The 21797-nt window shown below is 40.3% G+C and overlaps 1 protein-coding gene across 1 annotated transcript in view; it reads right to left on the bottom strand.

The window, feature by feature from the left end:
- Positions 1-15523: 15523 nt before the first annotated feature.
- NHSL1 (NHS like 1) overlaps positions 15524-21797 on the bottom strand; it is a 68377-nt gene continuing 62103 nt past the window's right edge. Inside the window, exon 8 of the mRNA XM_053973287.1 lies at positions 15524-19151. Within this exon, the coding sequence (XP_053829262.1) occupies positions 18428-19151 (724 nt within the window). The 3' untranslated portion in view covers positions 15524-18427. The remainder of the gene's footprint in view (positions 19152-21797) is intronic.

The raw sequence follows: 21797 nt of genomic DNA on the forward strand, positions 1-21797 counted from the left end.
AGACAATCACAGTAACCAAATTGTTCATATCAAAACTGATGTTCCCACTCATACATTTCTCTTACAATAAGGAAAAAATATGCCTTTTTTATTTAGAAAAGAAGGGTTATTTTCTTGAACTACAAATTTGAGATAATTCTTTTTCTAATGTTCCATTTGGGTCATCAAACTGAAGCAGCAGATGTTTTGGAAAACTCCAAATTCAATCAACCATTTTTCTTCTCAGACCATATCTGAGAACAGTTCCCAATATAACAGTTCCTGAACATGTTTGAAAGTACCATATTCTACTGTCTCCTCACATTTTCTTTACTTCCTTAATATTTGATACATGCAGTTGTTTCTAAGGAAAGCTGGAAAAATGCAAGAGCCCCAGACAACATACTTAATTGGAAAAGTGCTAAGGTTTGAGGTTCAAAGATAAACCACTTCTGCCTCTGGTGTTTGTATATTCCACTAACTTCAGGAGAATTGTACAGATATGCTTGAAAACTCACACATTGTCATACCAAGTTGAATATATTTTGCCTTAAGAGATCTTAAGAGATCTACTGTGTTCTGAAATGAGTTATGCTGTTCTTCAGCACGATCTCTTGTTTGCCCTTAACTTGGGTAGAGCCTGATACTCAGCCTCTGGGCTCATCATTCTAAATTGCTCTCTAGTTACCTTAGTAACTTAGTTAAGAAAAATTTTGACTGGTATTTCTTGTGATCAAGACTGATACACTTCTATACCTAGTTAAGAATTGCTATTCTCTGCAAGAATATAGAGAGTGATTGTGTTTCATGCAGTTTTTATTGGGCAACTCTCAAATCCTGCTTTAGAAAATAGCTTCTGATTGTTAGCACTGCTAAAGAAAATTAAAAACAGATACTTGCTCAAATCCATATTAACAGAAACACTGCCATGACTTAAATTCTTCTTTCTAGAAAACTGCTTTTTATTCCATCTGGAATTGGTATCCCTTATCTCATTCCAACACAGATTTTTCTAGTCTTATACGCTAATTGTCCCTAGTAGGTTTCAATATAACCGGCATCTCTAGTCTTAAATCTCCACCCCAAAGAGAAGGCCCACCAAAAAAAAAGAGACACTGTTTCTTAAGCAAACATACTGAAATTAAATCCCCATTGCCTAGAAGCTGCCTCTGATCCCATCGGGCTGTGCTGACACACATCTCAGCAGCCACTGTGCTACTGATGTTGGTGCTACTGGTTGTGGAGCAGCTATCAGGTCCTCTGGGCAAACACCTTGTGCATCAAAGCAGAGAGCTCATGACCTGAAAGGAACTCGTGCCTGACAATAGGAGCAACCAGAGGTGCAATGGGAAGATTTTCCATTGTTTTAGCTGCAGTAATCTGAAAGTTTTAGAGCACCCCATCTAAAAGATGTTGGAATTGGGACCATAAACAAAAAGACTGAGGAGAGACATTAAGCTTTCAGTTACATAAAAGGTAACAGCAAACACAGTAAAATAGAGACCCTTCATGCCTACACCAATGTGAACTGGTGCAAGTGATTTTAAACTGAAGCAAGGTTAAATCAGAAAAGAAAATTCCAAAAGTAAAGTGTAGTCTGAAAGTGCAGTGAAGCAGTGGCAGCACCATCTCTGGACACACTGAGAAGGTAGACAAAGATCTGTCCAGAATGAGGAAGGCTCCTGGTTAGAGCAGAGAATGGATTAGATTTCTTCTCTGTGTCCTTTCCTGTTCCTATGCCCTAAAAGTTACACTTTCTTTGAAAATTTCATATTATGAGATTTCATGTGCGTCCAGAAATCACTGTAACATTGGCATTGTACTTTATAGCCATAAGGTTATTTTTCCCTTTTTTTTTTTGTTTAAATCTTGTATCTGCTAGTGCACATACAAATGATGAACTTACCTTGATGTGAAGGGTAATTGTAATTCATTTTTCTATTATGAAAATACTAAGGAACCCTGATGAGATTAATTATGTATACACTGCCCCTTTTTTATTTTTAGTAGGAAACTATGGAACAATACAGGCCCTTTCATTAAGAGGGCTTCACAAGCTTAGAGAGCAATCTCTGTGCTTGTCTTCCCTGTGAGAGCTGCCAGTCTCTCACTGACATGGGTCCATTGTTCTGCAGACCAAGACAAATACACATCTTGCACACATGGCACATTCTTGATCAAAATACATTTAATGTAAAAGAACACAGGTAATTTATACAAAATAGTTCTTCTAGATATCCACTGAAAGTATTCAGCAGGTATCTCCAATAATACTGCAGTAGTTTTGTATTAATAGAATACCCTGCCTGTCTCATTTTAGCCAAAGAAAGAAAAGATGACACAGCTCTTTGCAACCACTGTGGGATCTCCGCAAATAACAGCTCACATAAAATTGATGCATGCTTCTGCATAGATTGAGCATCTGGCACCTGATCTTTGCTGAACTTAAAACTAACTTGTGACTCATTGGTTTGTATTTGCCAATGATAAAATGTGCTTTTCAAAAGAGAATTGTCATTGCTGGGCGTTATGAAGTAACCCTTAAGTCTAGAGAAGGCAGAATAAGCATTTCAGTGCATACATTTCACTTCAGAGAGATTCTCACCTGTAACAGGTATCTTGACTAGAAATTTAGAAACACAACTGAAGTGGGAAGCATTTTGAAAAAAAGAAAACCAAACAAACCCTGACAGTATATCTTTATGATAGTTCAATAATATCACAGTGGTCAAGAAAGAACTGCTCCCAAAATAGAACTCTTCACTTAATCCACACTTTAAAGGATTTTACTTGGGTTCTTATGGGAGCAAAGCCTCCAAATACAGATACACAACTACTTTTGCTAGTACAAACTCCACTGGCATGAACTATATATGCTCCAGTAGTGAAAACTCTTACAAATGTAGGTTATATCAATAGGAGAAAGTGAATGGGCAGTCTTATTCTGGTTAGGAGAGTAATTTTATTTGGGTGAGGGTTTTTTTATATTGTTGTTTGCTGGAGTTTTTTTACAAATTTCAAGAACAAACATTTTACAAAAACATCAGATAAGGATAAGCTGAATGCTTATGGCAAATAAATTATTCACTGACTCCTCTCTCAAAAACTGTCATAAGTGAAACAGCTATGAATTTTTAATAATGAAATTTCTTAATTTCAGTCTGTTAGTAAATAATCATGTCATGCCATGACTTTCATTACAAAGCAGTTCTATTCATCTCTTGGATAATGAGGTCTTCTGCAGAACAGGAAAGGCATGTGAGTGTGGAGCCTAAGGAATGTGTCCTCTGTAATAAAGACAACCTGCTATTCTCAGTGGTATGGCTAGCAAGGCTGACACAGCTATTCAATCAATGCTGCAGACGCCTGGGTGTTGATGGAGAAGCAAAACCTCATTGAAGACTCTCAGATACGTGACTAGGCTGACAGCAGTGTAAATGTATGCTTGCACTTTCACAAACTTTCCATTAAAAAGGTAGAAAAATGCCAATGCCTTTCATGCTTGTTGAGGGTATGAAAGAATCAAACTTGTCTGTGAGTTTGGCTCCATCAGTAGTTTTGCTTCTGATTATTCACAGGAATATCATGTCTATGAGACCTTACTGTCAGAAATTAAGTTTAAGGAAGAAGAAGCAATCATAACTGTAGTACTCAGAATTTCATAGAACCAAATTATAGAATCATTGAGGTTGGAAAAGGCCTCTAAGATCATCAAGTCCAACTTCAAGCCCAGCATTGCCATGTTCACTGCTAAACCACGTAAATGACACATCTACATATTTTTTGAACACTTCCAGGGATGGTGACACAGATGCTTTCCTGGACAGCCTGTTTCAAGGCTTGATAACTTTTTTTAGTGAATTTTCCCTAATATCCAATTTAAACCTTCTCTGGTGCAATTTTCCCTCTCTTCTTGTCACTTTTTACCTGGGAGAAGAGGCCAACCCCTACCTCACCACAAACATAGTTTTAAAAGGTTGTGCCATTAATATAATTTTATCATATCCAGCTCCTTCTATATTCATTTGTCCCTACAATGTCAGCATTATTTTATTCTTGAATGTTATTTTTTTTTTATTGATTGCTTACCTTATAACTTTTCAGACATTTCTATCTGTGGCAGAAATAAATACTTTAAAGCAAGAGAGCATGGACAGGCAACCATCTCCAGTCATGTCAAGCACCTTCATAGGTCTATCTTATTTTATAGTGTTTTGGCTTCTTGTTTTGTTTTTTTTATAGGTTCAAACTGAGAGAACTGAATGCATTTTCTTTTTAGTTCTTTGAATACTAGTGAACTGAATTCCTTTAGTGGCCTTCCAAGCACAAAGCACAGGAAGCAAAGCCATACTCTTCCTGCCCTACACCATCAACTATCCTGAAAGGAAAGTGAAAAAGATCACAAATCAGGATGAAAAGAGGTAAGAGAAATGCCCATCCAGAAATAAGCCTCTCACAAAACTGCTTTCTCCTCCCCGACTTCCTATTTTTCACTTTTCTCTCCTTTGGCTTAATTTTAATTTTCTGCCAACTATATAAAAGACGACACAGGAAGAAAAACTACCTCCACAGACTGACCCATGGCTCTAGAGAGCAAAACTAAGTGCCATGTGTTATGTTCTACTAGTAATCTGGAATATCTGTTTGTGATTATAAAATGCTTTGCACAAAGTCAGTTTCCACTGCAGGTAAACCAGACAAATTCAAACATATTTCTACAAACACATTTCCCTGCTTGCGTACCAACAACACGGCAAATAATTTAAACAGCGCCATTAAAAACTAAGCATGTGTTTCAGTTCTATGGCACTTTTTCTCTGTCTTTTTCTCCAGTTTGGAAAACTCACAGTTGACAACACTCTCAGATGTTAGTATGGCCTAAGGCTCTTCAGAAAGACTATACACCTATGTTTTAGAAAAAAAATAATAAACTTGATGGGAATTAGCTTGTTTATAAACCCTATCTTAATTAACACTGACCCCTTTTTCACTTAATGATGCAGAACCTAAATATTTCTATATAAGACTGATTTCTAGTGGTTTCTAGCAGCAAAACATTGTGGCCATCAGGAACTAAAAAATGCTGCTGTCATGCAATGAAAGGGGAAAAAAAAAAAAGCAGATCCATTAGCACAACCCTTCAGTGTCTGGCTGCATCAGGAAGATCAAAGCAGACAGAGGACATTAGTTTGGAGACAGAAGAAGCCACACAAGTACAGTCCTGTCTAGCACAATTCTGAGACTTTCACAGTGGTTCTTTTCCACAGCATTACCAGAAATCATCACCTGGAGAAAAAGCATGGTGCTACATGACAGAGGAGCATGGTGTCCCTGATGCATGACAGGTGACACCTGAGGCATTGGCATCAATGGGCCCAGTGGTGCCACGCTCCACCATGAGGTCCTGCACCTCTCCCGTGCTTCTGTGCATCTCTCCAGCAGCCCCAGTCCTGCCACTCCCGCCCGTAAGAAGGAAAGGTTGAGTGGTCTCAACCTGCCCTGTAAGATTCCTACTGGAAACAAAATAATGAAGTTTTAGACCCTTACAGCATATTTTTATAACAAAAGTAGCAAGTTAATACACTGGTAACATCTAGATCTGTGTGCCAGTTATTATGGCAGACTCTATAAAAGAGACACATAGTAAATTGTACTTTCTTTGTCTAAAAACATAACCTAACATAAACTAGAGCACAAGGAAAGAACTATTGCATTTTATGCTTTGCAGATCATCCTGTAAGTCAGAGGGCTTATTTTCTAATCTATTATTCTTTATCTAGCTTATGCATATCTTATTTTAAATAATGTAAATAGAAATTGTAGGTATGGCAGGCAAGGTAAACTATGAGCAGGAAGCATGCCTGGATACCATATCTGAGAGCTCCACACAAACAGCTCGCTCTCTTTAGCTAACATCACTTCAAAAGATTATCACCTCCTATATATTTTCTGGACTCCTTCCAAATCCCCACTCCAACGACCAACTAACCACAGAGTTGTTGGAGGCATTTATGAATTTGGTTTGTCCAGTTTCATTTATTAACAGATTTTCTGTTTTAGCTGGGACTGAGTGCCAGGAAATATTTACACTAAATGCATTAACTTCTAATAAATACCATTTTCTACTTTTGTTAGAAGACAAAGAAGGTTTCCAGAATGGCTTGCATTTAGAGCAATCATACTGATTTTTAAAGAGCTGAAAAGAATTTTTCATTATAATGACAACCTGCTTCCCTGGCCCAAGTTATGCTGGGCACCACTCCCAGCTACCAGAAGAGGGGAGCTTGGCAAGGCCTTCTATCCATTAGGTAGCTTGCCATCATGTTTAACAGACAACAAGATTAAATTCCCAATTTTTCCAGGACTCAGCTTGTTTGCTGAAACTGGACAGCAGAACATCTGACAGCTACTCTAAGGGAGGTTGGATTTCACTGCTGATGGGCCTTAGAGAGTTTCCAGCAACTCCTGTTCACCCAGTCCCTTGTCCCCAGTGCTGAACCAGCCCTTTTTAAAGTTGTACACCTTTCTTTAGTACTTCTCATAAGTTACCACAATAGTACCCAACAACACAGACTACTCCAACTGGTATCTTTCCAGCTAACACTATTTTGAACCATACATTCTGGCAAAATACGTATTATTCTTAATCCCAGTCATTAGCTCCCAACAGCCTCGCTCCCGGTTTGTGACAGCTACACAGCAAAGGTCCCTTTCTGCTTATGCCTGCCCAAAACAGCTGCCAGTGGCTAAATAATGACTGGCTCCTTGGGCTGGTTTGGGATCAACTGCCCTGAATGGCACCAGGGCTTCCAAAGGAGGCTGCCAGGAGATGTTCTCCTGCATCCTCCAAGTTTCTGGAAATGAGAGGGAACTGCCAAAGCCATCCAGGAGCACCAGGAGTACAACACAGGAGTGCTGAACCAAGTGGCAGCTGCATCCAGAGACCCCAATACAGAGCTCTGTATTGAACCATTAAGTGTCTGGCAAATCAGCACAGTTGTAAATATTTAATACCAGATAGTCTGCTCAGAGTAGACAAGCACTTACCCATTTTTGTCTCAGTTTCCTTCCCTAGGCACTCTGCACAGAGGGGAGAGATGGCCTCCAAGCCCCAATACTGTTTGCTCCTGTGTCCCCTGCCTGCACACCTTCCTCAAGGTGTGTCTGTGGTGGGCAGATACCCTCACGAGGTAACAGCCTGAGCAGGTACAAGGCCTTATAGATGGCAAAAAGTGAGCGAAGTGTACATAAGAGGATCAGGAGTGCTATTTCCAACTCCAAGGGAAGAGCCTGGATATCCCATCAGTTTCCTAGAAAGGCTCACCAAGTACCTGCTGAATTATGGAGGTTGCTGCACAGCCACAAGGATCCATCAGCACAGATTACCTTAATTCATTAAACACAAAACTGCAGCAACCCAGAACGAGATTCACAGTTCTGGATTTAGAGCCTCACAGAGAGAGGTAATTGGCAAGCATAACATCTACTGCTGCCCACTTTTAACCCAGAGCCTCCATACATCTGCCAGTCAGGGCACCCTTAATCTAGCTGCTGGTTCAATCAAGGGCACAGAAGATAATGGGGAGTAGCAGCCCTTACAGCAGTCAGCTTAAGGACAAGAATGAAAAGCAAAGGCTTTAAAGTCACAGCCTGTTCACCAGAAGCATTTTACACATCTCCTTCTACTTTCCAATTTCTTCCTCTTGAAGAGGCCTGGAAGTTTTGCATCCTCTGGTTCCAACTGCTTACACCACATGGAAAGTTATCATTTCAGATTAAATGCAATTTGTATCAAATAGTAAAGAATGATAGGACAATTTCTATACTGTATAAAGCAACTTGAACATTTGACCTACATACTTGATTACAACCATTTTGAGAGGATTTAAATAGCTGTTTTCTATTCTGTACACAGGCTGTCTTCAGCTTTGATAAAGCTCCCTGAACAAGAAGTTTTTCCTGGTATGATATTAAGGAGGCAAGGATGCTTCCAACAGAGGGAATTACTTATGTTCTAGGTCACAGTCAATAAAACATCAATAAATCTTGTAACTCAACAAATTTAAAAGTATTTAAAAGTACCTGTAGCAAACTGTTGATAAACCATGAGAAAACAAGATGCAGCATTACAGATATCTTTAACTGCACCTGCCTCTTTCATCCTGCTTTTCCAAGCTCCCTCACAAACTAGCTTTAACTTCTTATCAGAATTCACCTGTGGCTTGTTTTCTGCAGAGCAGTCAAGGGGTTCTCAGGACTTAAAGGAAATCCTAAGCAATCATTATGCAACTAGTTTCAATTAGGCGCTAGTGCTGCTTCAGACTTTGACTTGGCTGCTACAACCTAATCTTCCCAATCCCACAGGGAGCTGTGGTCTTGTCTTGTGCCCACCTGTAAGTAAACTTAGTGCTTCCCAGTTCTCAGTGAGGAGAAATCAACTGAGTTGAATAAAGACCACTTAGGGATAGGAACATTTGTTTTGTCAGGTCTGCAAAGTGCAGACAGCTGCCCCCATTCCTGACAGGCTTGCTACAAAACAGTGTTCAGGATTAGTAAGGATCTTTCAGATGTACTTCCTTGGGTCACAAGGAGCCTACTTTGTAGCTGAGGAAAAAGGGTGTGCTGGGTAGCAAGGCTTCCTCAGAACACTAATATAATGTGATTATCCTGCATGGGGTCGGAGTCTTCTCTTACTGGCTTTTCCACCCTGTTATGGTTTCTCTGTGAAATCTGTATGAAATCAGGTAATTTCAAAAGTACAAAGTTTCTCTCAGTTTCATGGAAACTCATTTCAATTAAAGTGACTACAACAGTGACCTCATTATGGGAAGGACTGTAGTATTCATCTCTTGCAAGACACTGAGGAAACCCACGTAGAAGAAAGGCTCCATAAGTATGGTGAAAATATTGTAGTGGGCCCTCTGTGATGCAGCAGAGAATCCAACAAGTCAAAAAGGTACAGAAAAACTGGTGTTTGTACTTTGTTGCCCTCAGAACTACAGCAGAACAATGAAATTGTTAGATTTGTTTGCGGAATTAAAGGAGCAAATGCAGACTTTGAACAAGCCACCAAGACAGATGCTTTTTCGAACTCCAAGCTCTTTAGCTGATCTGCCTGTGTTTCTATGTGCCATTGAGCTGTTTTTACTCACCTGATCTTCTGAAGGAATGACAATATTGATGGTGCCCCAATGAGTCTGGTGCACATCCAATCTGCATCCACCTTTGCAGTCTTCTCTTAATGCCACTCAAACACCAGAATAATGGAATCAGTCTCTTGGAATTGGATATCTTTGCTGAAGAAAGAGGAGAAACGTGTGGGTCTGCCAGGTGTGGATTAATTTGTGTGGTGCTGTCAAATGGTTTGTGTCCCTATAATCCAAAGGCAATATCCAGAATAATAAACTTGGATAAATTACCTACTTTCCTGCATTAGGGAACTAATTTTTCACTTTCAGCAACTAAATCATGTGCTGCCTAGAGACAAAACCTAGTCTGAATTAGCCTGTAGTATAGCAATAGTCATTACCCTCCTACAATAGGCATTCACTGGGGCAATTCTCACACAAAAACCTCACATTTTTCTGTTTTTAAATCTGACCAAGGCCACAATTTATGTAGATTGTGTCCCATCAGATTATGTATTACTTTCTATAATTGCATATTTTCCCTACTTGGTTGTGTGAGTCAGCACAGGCAGGACACAGGAAGAATGACAAAAACACAAAGATGACATATATTTCCCTTACCTCACCGACCAGGGGATCCCCAAAGCAGCACCCAGGCAGAGGCACACAAGTGGGACACAGGCACCACAGAGCTTGGCCCATGCTAGAGGATCACCAAACCTGCTGTCCTTGCCTGTTTATCAGGGATTCACACAGGGATTTTACCACTCTGCTTTGATCTTTCCTGAAGCAGAGCAGGAATCTCAAGCATGTGTGATAGGGTGCCTCTAAGTCTCTCACAGGCTTATGTTATCCAAACACAGATGTTCTACTTGTCAAACACACAAGGCTAAACAACAATTAGTATGATGTATGTGTTTTTCTACACCCCAGCTGCAAGTCACTTCAGCGTGTTTATAATCCTCCTCACCAGTCTTCTGCTAATATCCCACATTAGTTGTTCATATCACAGTAAAAACATTGTGCCAGCAGGAGCTAGGGAGAGGAAGGAAGAACTTGAACAGTTTGCAAATGTGAAGGAAACAAACTGAATTCCACATTTCAGTATTTTCTCAGAGTTACAGACTGCAAAAAGGCAGAATTGAAGACTACCAGGTAAAACTTAAGATTAATATCCAGTGTTACCAATTAGGCCCTATTTGATGGAATTCTGCTTTTCAGGTAGAGTCTCTCAGGACATCAGGCTCTTAAGAAATGCAGATCAAGGTGTGCAGCCAGTTATCTTACCAATTTATCTTGCCATTGAATAGTTGTTTAATATTCGCTGTCTTCTATCCTAAGGGCCACCTCTCTTCATAGGCATTTAGGAAACCTGTATGTTTGCAGGTGAGGAGAGCCCAGTAAAACAGACTCTAGGCAACACTTTTGTAAGGTGTAGGCTAACAGACTGTGGGAGAGGCCCCCACAGCATGGGCACAAACCACAGCTCGATGTTGGGTGCTGAAGGCAGAGACAATTCCCTCACCACGAGTGGTCACCACGAGAGCCTGCCTGTACTGTTACTGGTGTGGAGTGGTGCCGTAGCTGCCTGCAGGCCTTTCGCGGCTGCAAGGAGGAGCTGGAGTGGCTGAGGACAGAGCTGAGCTTGTTTGTGGGAGCTGGGTGTGAATTGGGACACAGAGAGAGCTTGGAGGTCAGCGTCAGTCTCTGGAGCTCTGCTGGAGCAGAATGTAGAGGTGGCATCTGGGGCTGGGATTAAGGGAAGCAGGCATACTAAGAGGCATGTTAGAAAGAAATGTTGGCAGGTCACGTTAGAAAAGGTGGGAGTAGGAAACTCTTCTCTGGATCCAGAGTTTAGCAAAAAGGTTTTGGCTGTTTGTCCCAACTGAAGAGCCAGCAAGTCTGGAGGCCCCGGTGCTGTCACGTACGCACATGGACCGGCACAGAAGCAGGAGTTGCTGCTCCTGATGGCATTTTCCTAGACAGATGAATGTTGGGAAGTCCATGGTCTACAGACTAAGGCATAAAGAACAATCAAGCTCAGATTCCCTTAGTATTTATTATTCTTGGCAGGCCTTCCAAAAGATATACCAGTATCACAGCTTGATGCTAGCAAGATGTTTCAAGCAGGATGAGGAAATACCTGTTGAAAGAGTACTGCTAAGGCACTCTACAAGAATTAATAGCTGACATGAGATCTGGTTTATCCAAAGAAGGAAAAGTCCAACAAACAAGAACAACAACCAGAATGACTTTTGAGAAAGGCATTTCAGTTTATTGTCAAGACGCTTTCTTCCCTCTTTTCTCAGCAAGTGTTTCAGATAATTTCTAACATGGAATTCCAGTTCAAAGAGGTCACAATTTCCCAGACCTTGGTGATCATTTGAGAGAGCAAGTTTGTGGCACAGAAAGTAATCTTTTAGATTCTTTGTTCCCAAAATCCAACATGGTTTCAGAGGAGATTGTCACATCATACAAGAAACTCATCCCATTAATTTGATGACTAATTTGTTGTAGTCAGTCCTGGACCCCACAGCTACACTTCAAAAAAAGCTTTTATGTTACACAGCTCACTTGCCTTGGGTTGTGCTTAACAGTCTAAAACCAGAGTACTGCTCGTGGTTTTTTTAAACTCAGAAATAACCTATTAACTACTTTCCATGTTTCTACATGCCACAATCTTAAATTCTGACAAATTTTGCAAGAAAATGCGTGAGTAAATAGAGAAATCAGGCTTAATGTTCTGTGCTGTCTCTTGAATATTACATTGAGGTACATAAACTTTTTTTCCTGTGTATCACATCACAAGAGACCTTTCTGTGGAATTTAAGTTTGTTTGATCTTTGCCCTAAATGATCCAAGTGTGCTGTGCATGGGAATATGCCAACCTCATTTGGGATCACCTGTGGTTTGATACTGTCTATCCATGGCTTGCAAATGGATTTAAGCTACCTTAGACTCAAACTTGGACTTATGTGAAACTCTGCATAACCTCTGCTCACAGCCACATGCTCCCTGTGCACCCATCTTCCTTAGGATCTCCTTTCTGAAATGCACTTCTGTTTTGTATCAGGGCTCTATAAAAATGTAAATAGATTGAAATCCCTAGTCTGTGACTGCTGTACTGACTACATAAACCTGGGCTTTGCTTTTTAAGTCCTTTGGACTACGCTGCAGCTCCCGGTTGGCACAGTAATTTGCAAAATCACCATTTCCACAGCACATTACAACACCCTGATTAAGGCAAAAAGGATGGGACCATCTCTTACTAAGGCAGCTTCTCAACTGCTGCCTGGACACTGAATTCTTGTGTCACTGTAATGCTCTTTCACCTCTTTTAAACTGACCTAGAATTCAGGGATTTTCTCCAAATTTAACTTCCAAAGGCAGGAATGTATGTGTCCATTTTCTGCAACCCAGTGTGAGAGACTGTTAGAAATAGCCTGTAACTTCTTCTGGAAAAAGTACACTGAACAGATATTTTAAAAAAAGAAAACTAAATTAGTGTACAACCAAGATGCACATGAACAACATTCCTCTTCAGATAGCAGATAATTCATTTAGTTTCTTGTATTTCTTGTTTCCAGGATTTAATCTTGTGGTGTTTTGGAATTTTTTTGGTTTTTGGAGGTTTTTGTTTTGTTGGGGGTTTTTGTTTTCATAAATTACGTGTTTTTTCCTCACAAATTAGTTTTTACCATCTAAACACAAAACTTAAAATTTTTACTGTTTTTTTCTAGAGGTAGTGAAAATGCAGAAACTTCTGCTACTTTATGCATCCTAACAGATTTTCTTCTTTTTTTTTTTTTTTTCCCTTCAGCAGCTAACAATTCTGAAGGTTGGTGCACAAATAGACCAGTGTACTACAGACAGAAGCAACTCAGGTACATTGGGACTAGACTTTCTTCTCTATATACCTCCCCACATGCTTATACAAATACATTTGGATTCTCTATTAACAGACAATTTCCTACTAAAAATCAATGACATTTTCCATTAGCATTGTTGGGAGAAGCATTGATTGGCCCTTAAAAGGTTGGTTGCACATTATGTGAAAGAACCCAACTGCAAAGAGCTAAATTTGCAACATAAAATGTACTCAACATTCTGCTGGGGAAGCACTATAAAGGCTTTTACCCAGTTTTTCAGGACAATGTATGACACAGCACATCTTTATCAAACATTTCTATATTTTACTCTGTTGTTTATTAATTCACATCAGTATAGCCATAGTCACAATCCATCACTGAGTAGTTGCAATATTTTACTGCTGCGCTCTGATTTAAGTTGATAACACCCCTTTAGAACCAAGAAAGATACCAATTCTGCCAGAAGACTTTTCTAGTCTTAACCATGCAAGAAATCACTTCTGAAAGTTATTCAGATAATAAAGTACAAGGGGGGAACTCAGAAAGCTACCAAGGGCATTATAAAACTATCGTGTTCCCTTTGGTGAGTACTGAAGTTATTTTAACTAAGACATAAAATGATTCCTCATTGCCACTTTAACACTTTGTTTTACCATTGAAGTCCATCCTTTTAATTCTCTCCTATAAAAGCAAACAATGCATCATTTTGAATCACTCAAATGTACTGTGGCAACAGCTTTGTTTCAACAGTGACTGCTGCTATAAATTACTTTTCCAGAACTTTGTGGTATCCAAATACCTAACAAGATCTATTTTCTTGCAGTAGTATTAACACATTAATTCCTGTGCTGCATGCATGAATGGGCTCTTTTACTTCAGGAAATGACTGAAGGTTTAGCAAGTTACCCCAATGCAAGTGTCTGGAGACCTGTACCCAGTACATTGGAAGCACTGGATGCACAGGTGTTGGTAGAAATTAGACAAGATCAATCTGAGCTTTGATCTTCCCAATCCCCTTTATTCTTTCCAGACTTCAGGCAGAGTGGTCCTATAGAACCCTCCCAAGAGCTGTGCTTGAGCCACCTACCCAGTGTTGCCTGAGGTCTCCTACAGCAGTCCTCACTCCAGCCTATTACTGCTTCTCTAAGCTCACCCAATTTTGCTCATTTTCCTCTTCTAAATTGTTAGGGGTTTTGGTTTTTTTTTTCCCCCGCCATGTTTGACTGACTTCAGCCTTCTACACCCTTTGAATTAGGTTGAAACACACAGGCTACAATTTTTCTTCCTCCTTGCTCTGGCTATTCCATTTTTCCTTTGCCTTTTTCTCTCTTCTGTACTTGCTGGAACTTCTTTATCATCTAGAATCTGCACTAGCCTGCCCACCTCATACCTTAATCTGTGCATTCACTGTACTTCTGAGTAATCTCTTTGCTTCACCTTTTCTGCCAGTGCTTTCTTTCAGGCCAAGCCTTATGCAGGAACCAGCATCCCAGTCCTGGTTTCTCAAAATCCTGTCTTCACCAAATCTACTTCTTTCCCAAATCTTTTAACTGATATTCAGTAGCATTCCAAACCTCCTCTCACCAAGCTATTGTTCTTTGCATAACCTCCATCATTTCAATTAAGGTAATAAGTTCTCCTTTCCAGCATACAAATAGCAGTGAAGACTTGTAAATGCCCCAGGACCTTGTGAATGTATTAATAGAGTAATTGGAGGGCTCTGATTCACAGGGTTATTGGGCCTGCCTACATCTAACAGCAGAACTTTGAACATAAAGGAACGAAACATGAAATGAGTTAATAGAGGGCAGAATTTAGAAAAGGACTGAAGCTGAAAACCATTCCCAGTAAAACAGAAACCAGAAATTAATCTCACATCTAGCTTCAATAAAGATTCTTGTTTTAGAGGCAAACTGCACACCAGCTATAAACTCCAAACAAGCCCTGTGACAGTATGATGCATTAAGCATCAGGATGACAAGTCTGCTTCTTTTCTTCAGCACAACCAAGTTTGTGTATGTGCCCTCCTCTCCTTCTGCTCTGGATGTCTTTAGAAGAGGGAGGGCATAAATTGCTAAATTTAATCTAGAGTTATAGACCAATAAAACCTCAACTGCAAAACCTCCCTATGGAGGAATCTTATTGTCTAAGAGAGTAACTTTGAAGTTGTAAGCATGACAAAATAATTAACCAGTTCTGCCTGTGGGGAGATGACAGGGTGACACCTCTGTAAGAAAGTTACATCAGCTACCAAAGTAAATGGTCTAAGCACCATTAAACATATTTCAGCACACTTAAGGCATTTTACTACACCTTGTACTGTGTAAAATGCAGTCTTGTAGCAACATCAGTAGGGCTGCATAAACACTGCCTTCTGAATGTTAGCCAGAGCCTGAGCTTCAGCCCAAGTTCACCAAGTTCACCAGATGTGGGTTTTAGAGGAGCATCAATGCTACCTGTGGCCAGAGAGGAAATTCAGCCTGTTCTACATTCAAGTTTAATCTCATCTACCTGCACTGCATACCTAGTGCATTTAAGCCAGGCTTTTCCCAAGAGTTTCCCACATAGTCCATAAAAACAGCTGAAAGCATCAGCTGGCCATCACCAGGGAAGAGCAAGCTCCCCCCTACAGGCACTTGATGCAAAAGGCTGCACATGGCTGCAGAAGCTGCGGGCACCAGAGCTACAATTTCGCCCAGTGCATCCATTTCTCACTTAGATGATTAATCTTAAGAGTTCATCTGTAAACAATAAAACAAAGCCTGAGTATTATTTATGACACACTATCCTGTCAGGATGGTGGCACAAGGACTGGCTAGCATTTAGCATGGCTTTCAAAGGGACAGTACCTGCTGTGTAAAGGACTTGGTCCTTTCATGTTTCATGAGATCAGCTGAGCAAGACAGACCAAAGCAACATTGGCAAGATGTTTAGCGCAAAACATTCTGCCACTGCTACCTCTTTGTAACAGAATGTAGTTCAATATTAACAATATCTAAAACAATCTACTTTATCCAATTAGGTTTTATTTTCATTTAAAAAAATCCAATGGTTCTTTCAATATAGTTATCATATGAAAATGGTAGAAAGTTTGCTGTGCACCAGTTAATACCACCCTTGCTCCACTGAGTGCAGCTAGATTCAACTTGTCCATTTCACTTCTCACTCTGCTTATAATCTGGTTCTCCAAGAATTTTAGTTTTCTGGGACAGGTTGCAAGTAGGAGAGAAGTAGTAGAAACACTCACATGACATTGGAAAAAGCTTAGGATTATTTAAATTCTTTTAGTCTCAGAACTGAGATACCAAAATGGGATGGATGTGTGAGTACACTTTAGTTGTGTCTAAAGTGAATTAGTAAATTTTGCAATGAAAACTGGAAATTAGTAGCTGGATGCATGGATGATGGCATTCAGTGGGCTGCCATATGCATCATCTTTTGAAGGAGATTTTAATCGACTCAAAAGACAATATGGCAACTGGCAGGCTTTTTCTTTATTGAAGCAAAGTCACAGCATTTTCAGCACTATTCCCCTCTTGTGAAGGGAAGAGTTAAACGAAGGCCCCTGAAATTTACATAACTAACACGTAAAGGATTGAAGAAAGAGATTACAAGCATATTTCTCTAAAATAAATAATCTACAAAGAGTGCTTTTTCTTCTTAAAAGCAATCTAAAAATGTAAAAATTCTACAGTAAGGAGATCAAAAGATATTTTAACAACTTTCAATATTTACAAACAATACAAAAACTGCGCATGCCATCAAATGATGCAAAATTCTTATTAAAAATTAAAAGCTTCATTCCTACCAAGAACCAAAAACTCCAGCCAATATTTCAGTTTTAATTAATGGTCTTCTTTACAATTGGAAAACCGTTAAATGCTCTTATTATCTGTAAAATATACAATAAAAATGAACCTCACTAAATTATTAAGGTTAAAAAAGAAGAGCAATACTGCAGGCAAATCAAAAAGGAAAGTAACCGTAACTTATTCTTTGGTAACCAAAAGTTAGCAAGTATCTGTATTTCAAGTGATGATAAGTAATAGTCTCCCCATTTTGACAAATGAAAGATAGATTTCCGGCAAAACACAATTCCCAAGTTTCAGTTTTGATAAACGGGCTCCACCTACAGCTTTGTAGTGCAAGTCAAATTTCTCTTTCTAATTCAGAAACACAAGTGTCCTGGTTCCGGCCAGGACAGGGTTCATTTTCTGCAGTAGCTAGGAGGGGCTGTGGCCAGGACACAGAGGTTATTCTACACCACCTCACAACACTGCTGAAAACAAGGAAGAGGGTCAGCAAGTCACACATTACCAGGCTCTGTGTGGTGAGCAGTCACCTGTGAGCCATTCATCTCTTTTGTGCACACTCTAAGTATTGTTGCTGTTACTGTCCATTTTCTTATTTCATTGTTGTTTCCAGTAAATTTTTCTTTTATCAGCCCCCAACCTTCACCTTTTGTGCCTCCAATTCTCCTCTCCAGCTACCCACAGAAGTAAGAGGAGAGGGGAGTGAGTGAGCAGGTACATGGTTTGGAGTGTTTTGGTGGGAACACTAAATTGGAGAATACTGTTCCTAAACAATTATAGTAACCCTTCCAAATTCTGGCAGTACACTGCTTCATTCATCTCCCACTTTCCTGGTGTCTGCTTGCACCCTCCACACACATCCAGCTGTTATAATTCTCTAAGGGAGTACTCCAGTCAAGGAAGCAATTCACCTGGAAATGTATGTTTCACCAAGTGAAAGTGTGTGGCTGCATAGCAGCTAGTAGTGTGTTATAAAATCAGCTCCCTTTTACCACCTTAACTACACAGTTCATTTTCCCTCAGGAAAAAGAATTAAAAGTACAGTACCTTGGACCAATCCATAACCTGGTAGCTCATTGCTCGAGCAGGACACGCTTCATCGAACGCTGGGCCATATCCCACTAAGGAGCCATGTAACCCCAGCATCAACCCTGCTACCTTCTCTCAGAGGTGAATGTGCCTCATTGTGCCTCCTTCTGCTTAACGAATGCACTACGCTGCATCACTACAACGCTTTTGAACCAAACGTCCAGCTTGTATCACAGGAGCCTTCCCATTTCAGGCTTATTCCTAAATTTTGCTTGCACAATTGCAGTCTCAAGAAAAAGAAAAACTTCACACCCCTACAGACTCTGAGAAAACTTCCCCACCCCACCCCACAAGAGGACTTCTAAGGCTTTACACAAAAAATTCAACTGTTAACATTCTTCAAGCCACAGACCACTCATTCAAAGCAAGTGCTCCCCACCCCAACCCAACCATGCAGAACCATTGTCACTTTAGCATTTAAACATACACATGCAGTTCGTGGAATAAATGCTCTCAGCAAAGTAACCTTGTCATGGTCTGGGCTTTCTTCTGGAATCTAGTCCCTGTGATTTTCTAGATTAATATCCAAAGCCTTTTGTCACACTGCCTTTTAACTTTCTTCAGCTGAAGAGTTTAGATACTTCCTTGAAGCACCTGGTTGAGTCATTAAGTCTACATGGGCTGGATCCAAGGTCTCCTTGCAGCCTGCCTCCTCAGCATATGGGAAGTCATTCATGTCCATTTCATCACTGTTAAACATATCAAGCTGCCCCTCATGCTGCTCTTCCGAAGTCCTCCGGACCCTGCCCTCAGACTGTTCCACCACTTCCCCATCTCCTTCACTAATGACAGTCATGGGGCTGCTCTGGATGCGGTTGCGGACGCTGTACTTGCTGCTGGCAGCAGACGGGGGTGTCCGTGACCGGCCGTACCTTGTGCCAGAGAAGGACATGCTCCTTGGCATCAGGCCCTCACTCTTGGCCCACTCTTCCTGGGCCCGTTTGCTCTTGCTGGGTGAGCAGCTGGCAGGGCTGTCAGAAAGGTCAGGGGGGGCGTCTGTCTTTGTCCGGTGGAACCGCGGGTCTGTGTTCTTCAACATCTCTGCTGCGGACATACGGGAACTGGTGTCACAGCGACTCCCTTTCTTCAGCAGCAGAGCTTTGAAGTTGTCATTGCTGGTGCTGCTCTTGCGAACGCTTCTCTGGATAGATCCAGCTTGTTTGAGGGTAGCTAAATTTGGAGAAGCACCAGTGGGAGTTACGGGGGGAGACGGAGAATGGTTGCGAGTACGGTCGTCTTCAGAATCTTTACGGCCAAGGACTTTCCTTTTGGATCTGAGTTTGAAACACACACACAAAAAGAGGATGACACAAAAATGAAAGTTTTTACCTCCTCTAATTAAATGCAGTTTAGAAGGATGACAATGAATTTAAGCTAAAGCAGAGATAGGGAAAAGGGAGAAGTGATCTAAATCTAAAGCATGAGTAAGAACACCACCAGAACTGTACAGGCACTAATGCAGGTATTGGAGGTATAAGATAAGTTTATTACTCTTTTTCTGCAAATCTGGAACAATGAAACTACTAAAACTGGCAATACTGATGTTCAAAACACTTTAGTAAATTCAGTGAATCAGGTTTTCTGGAGTCAGTATTCAACTGCTCAGACTAATGTGCTATGAAGATTTAAACTCCATGCTGTTTTTCTGTTAATTGGGGGACCTGATTCAAAATATGTCATCTAGAGTATATGGGTTGTTTTGTTTCATTTTACGATTTGACAGTCTCTGGAGAATTAGAGGGGTAGTTTGGTACTTTTCCTTCAGAAAAAAGGACACAGCAATGCACTGCTGCTGAAGATGGAGAAAAGGGAGCCACGTGTAACAATTCTCAATAAAATGATTTTTTAAAAAACCCCTCCCTAATCCAAGTATTAAATAAATAGCGAAAAAACTTTTCCAGCTCAAGATGCACAGACAAAATTCAGTTATGTTGGTGCTCTGTCATTGCAACTTTCAACTAAATGAAGGAGAGACCAACTTCCTGACAAGAAAGTTATCTTTCCAAATGAAAGAGCGGAGTGTTTATCTATTTAGATGTGAAGTGCAGGGACAACACACAAAAAAAAAAAAAAAAAGATATAACCATGGAACTGGGAATATGTGGAAACTGGACTTTTACTGCCTCATTTTCAAATTACTAGAAATCTTAAGGAAATGTAGATGCCTAGTAGCTGTAGTACAGCTGCTTTTTTTTTTTTTTTTTCTGACTGAGCAAGAATTAATTAAAAAGGATTGTGTAATGCCTGATTTTAAATATGGTATTTTGGCAGAAGTTTAAAACAAGTCAACAGACTTCTTAGAGATATAAAATCATCATGCTATAAAACTCCATATTAATTTTTAACAAGCATGTGTTCAATCCAGACCATTCCCCTTGTGAAACAGATTTCTACTTAATGTGATCTTTAGCTTTATTTTCTTAAAAGCCTTGAGATTTTGCCAAGGTAAGCTCAAATGTGTTCATGCATCACAGTCTATTAATAATTAAAAAAACCCTGAAAACAAAGAAGCAGGATCCATCAGCTGAGTAGGTGGCAGCAACAGACATTGCTATAGGCTGTGCCAAGACTTTGGAGAGATCCTGTCTCTCCCCTAAGTGGCGCAGTTCATGCATAGCTCACTTGATATCCCTGCAGGCAGCTGTACCAGCTGTTAGTTTCAGCAGCTGCTGCTGCCTCCACCTGTCTTTCTGGAATAAGAATGTAATACCAATGTCCATTCAGCCTGAGAATGAATGGACACAGAAGACAACAAAGAGAGAAAATGATGACTTCAGGAACATCATCTAGATTTAACTGTGTGTTAGTGCTGTAGGCAGCAGATAATTTTGGTGCTTGGATGCTCTGCAAGTCTATATGTGAACACTAGTGTGCATTTGTTACAGGGAAAAGATTTTCCTTCATTATGGTTTTGGCTGCCTATGGATGTCTTTAAACACTGCAGTGCTGGGGTTGTACTGTTACCAAACCCCAAATTAAATTGGAAAAAAAAAATCAGTTGCAAAGATCTGGATGGAAAGACTTCTATCCTAGCTTGGAGTGATCTGCTAAGACTGTGAATGCAGTGCAGAGCAGTCAGTTTGCTGTCAGCGCCTAGCCAGCTTTTCTCAGTATGTATGAATTATGGAAGAAACTTGAAATTAAGAACCAAATTTGGTTTTGGTGGCTTTTCAGACACAGATAGGGTATATGTTCAAACAAAACTATGACTTAAAACTTTGGACTGTTCTTCCTGCCCTTAACGCACATACCACTAGATTTCTTGTCTTGCTCCAAAGAATATATTCAAGAGTGCTAATTACTGAAGTAATATCTCTTAGAAACAGTGAGGGAAAACCAAAACCTTTTTTATTAATTAACAACCAAGGAAAAAAGTGGTTCAAGTCTAAAGCCAGCAAAAGCAAAGTCATAATAAAAAATGTGTCAAGCAGTTCTAAGTATGTCACATCCAGTTCCATTGTCCATTTCCCCACAAACTCATGAATTACAGATATGGGCATATACACAGAAATCCGCTCTCTATCTGCATACATAAAGGAGAATGGCTACTGGCCAGAGTATCTCATTCTAAAGCCAGATCTGGCACAGTTCTAGAGAGAGCCATACAACATGAATGCAACAGACCATTTTCGGAATGGCTCATACAGGCCAAGTCCTAAGGGGTAACAGTATCAAAAGTCAGTATCATATATATGTAATTTTTGTAACGTCTGGAGTATTTTCAAGAAATGAAAAAAAAAATAGTATTTGCATCTAAAATGCTGCAGCCTCCCAGCTCCCAGCCGCTCTCTTCCCGTCCCTCATTCCCGATGCACAGATGTGCAACGTGACTGAACACCTGGATAATCCCCCACTCCCTGGCAGGGAGGCGGCCCCTCCGCGGCTTGCAGTGCGCGGCGCAGCCACGCGATGGCGCTGGC

Source organism: Vidua macroura, chromosome 3 (assembly GCF_024509145.1).
Source record: "Vidua macroura isolate BioBank_ID:100142 chromosome 3, ASM2450914v1, whole genome shotgun sequence".
Taxonomy (NCBI): domain Eukaryota; kingdom Metazoa; phylum Chordata; class Aves; order Passeriformes; family Viduidae; genus Vidua; species Vidua macroura.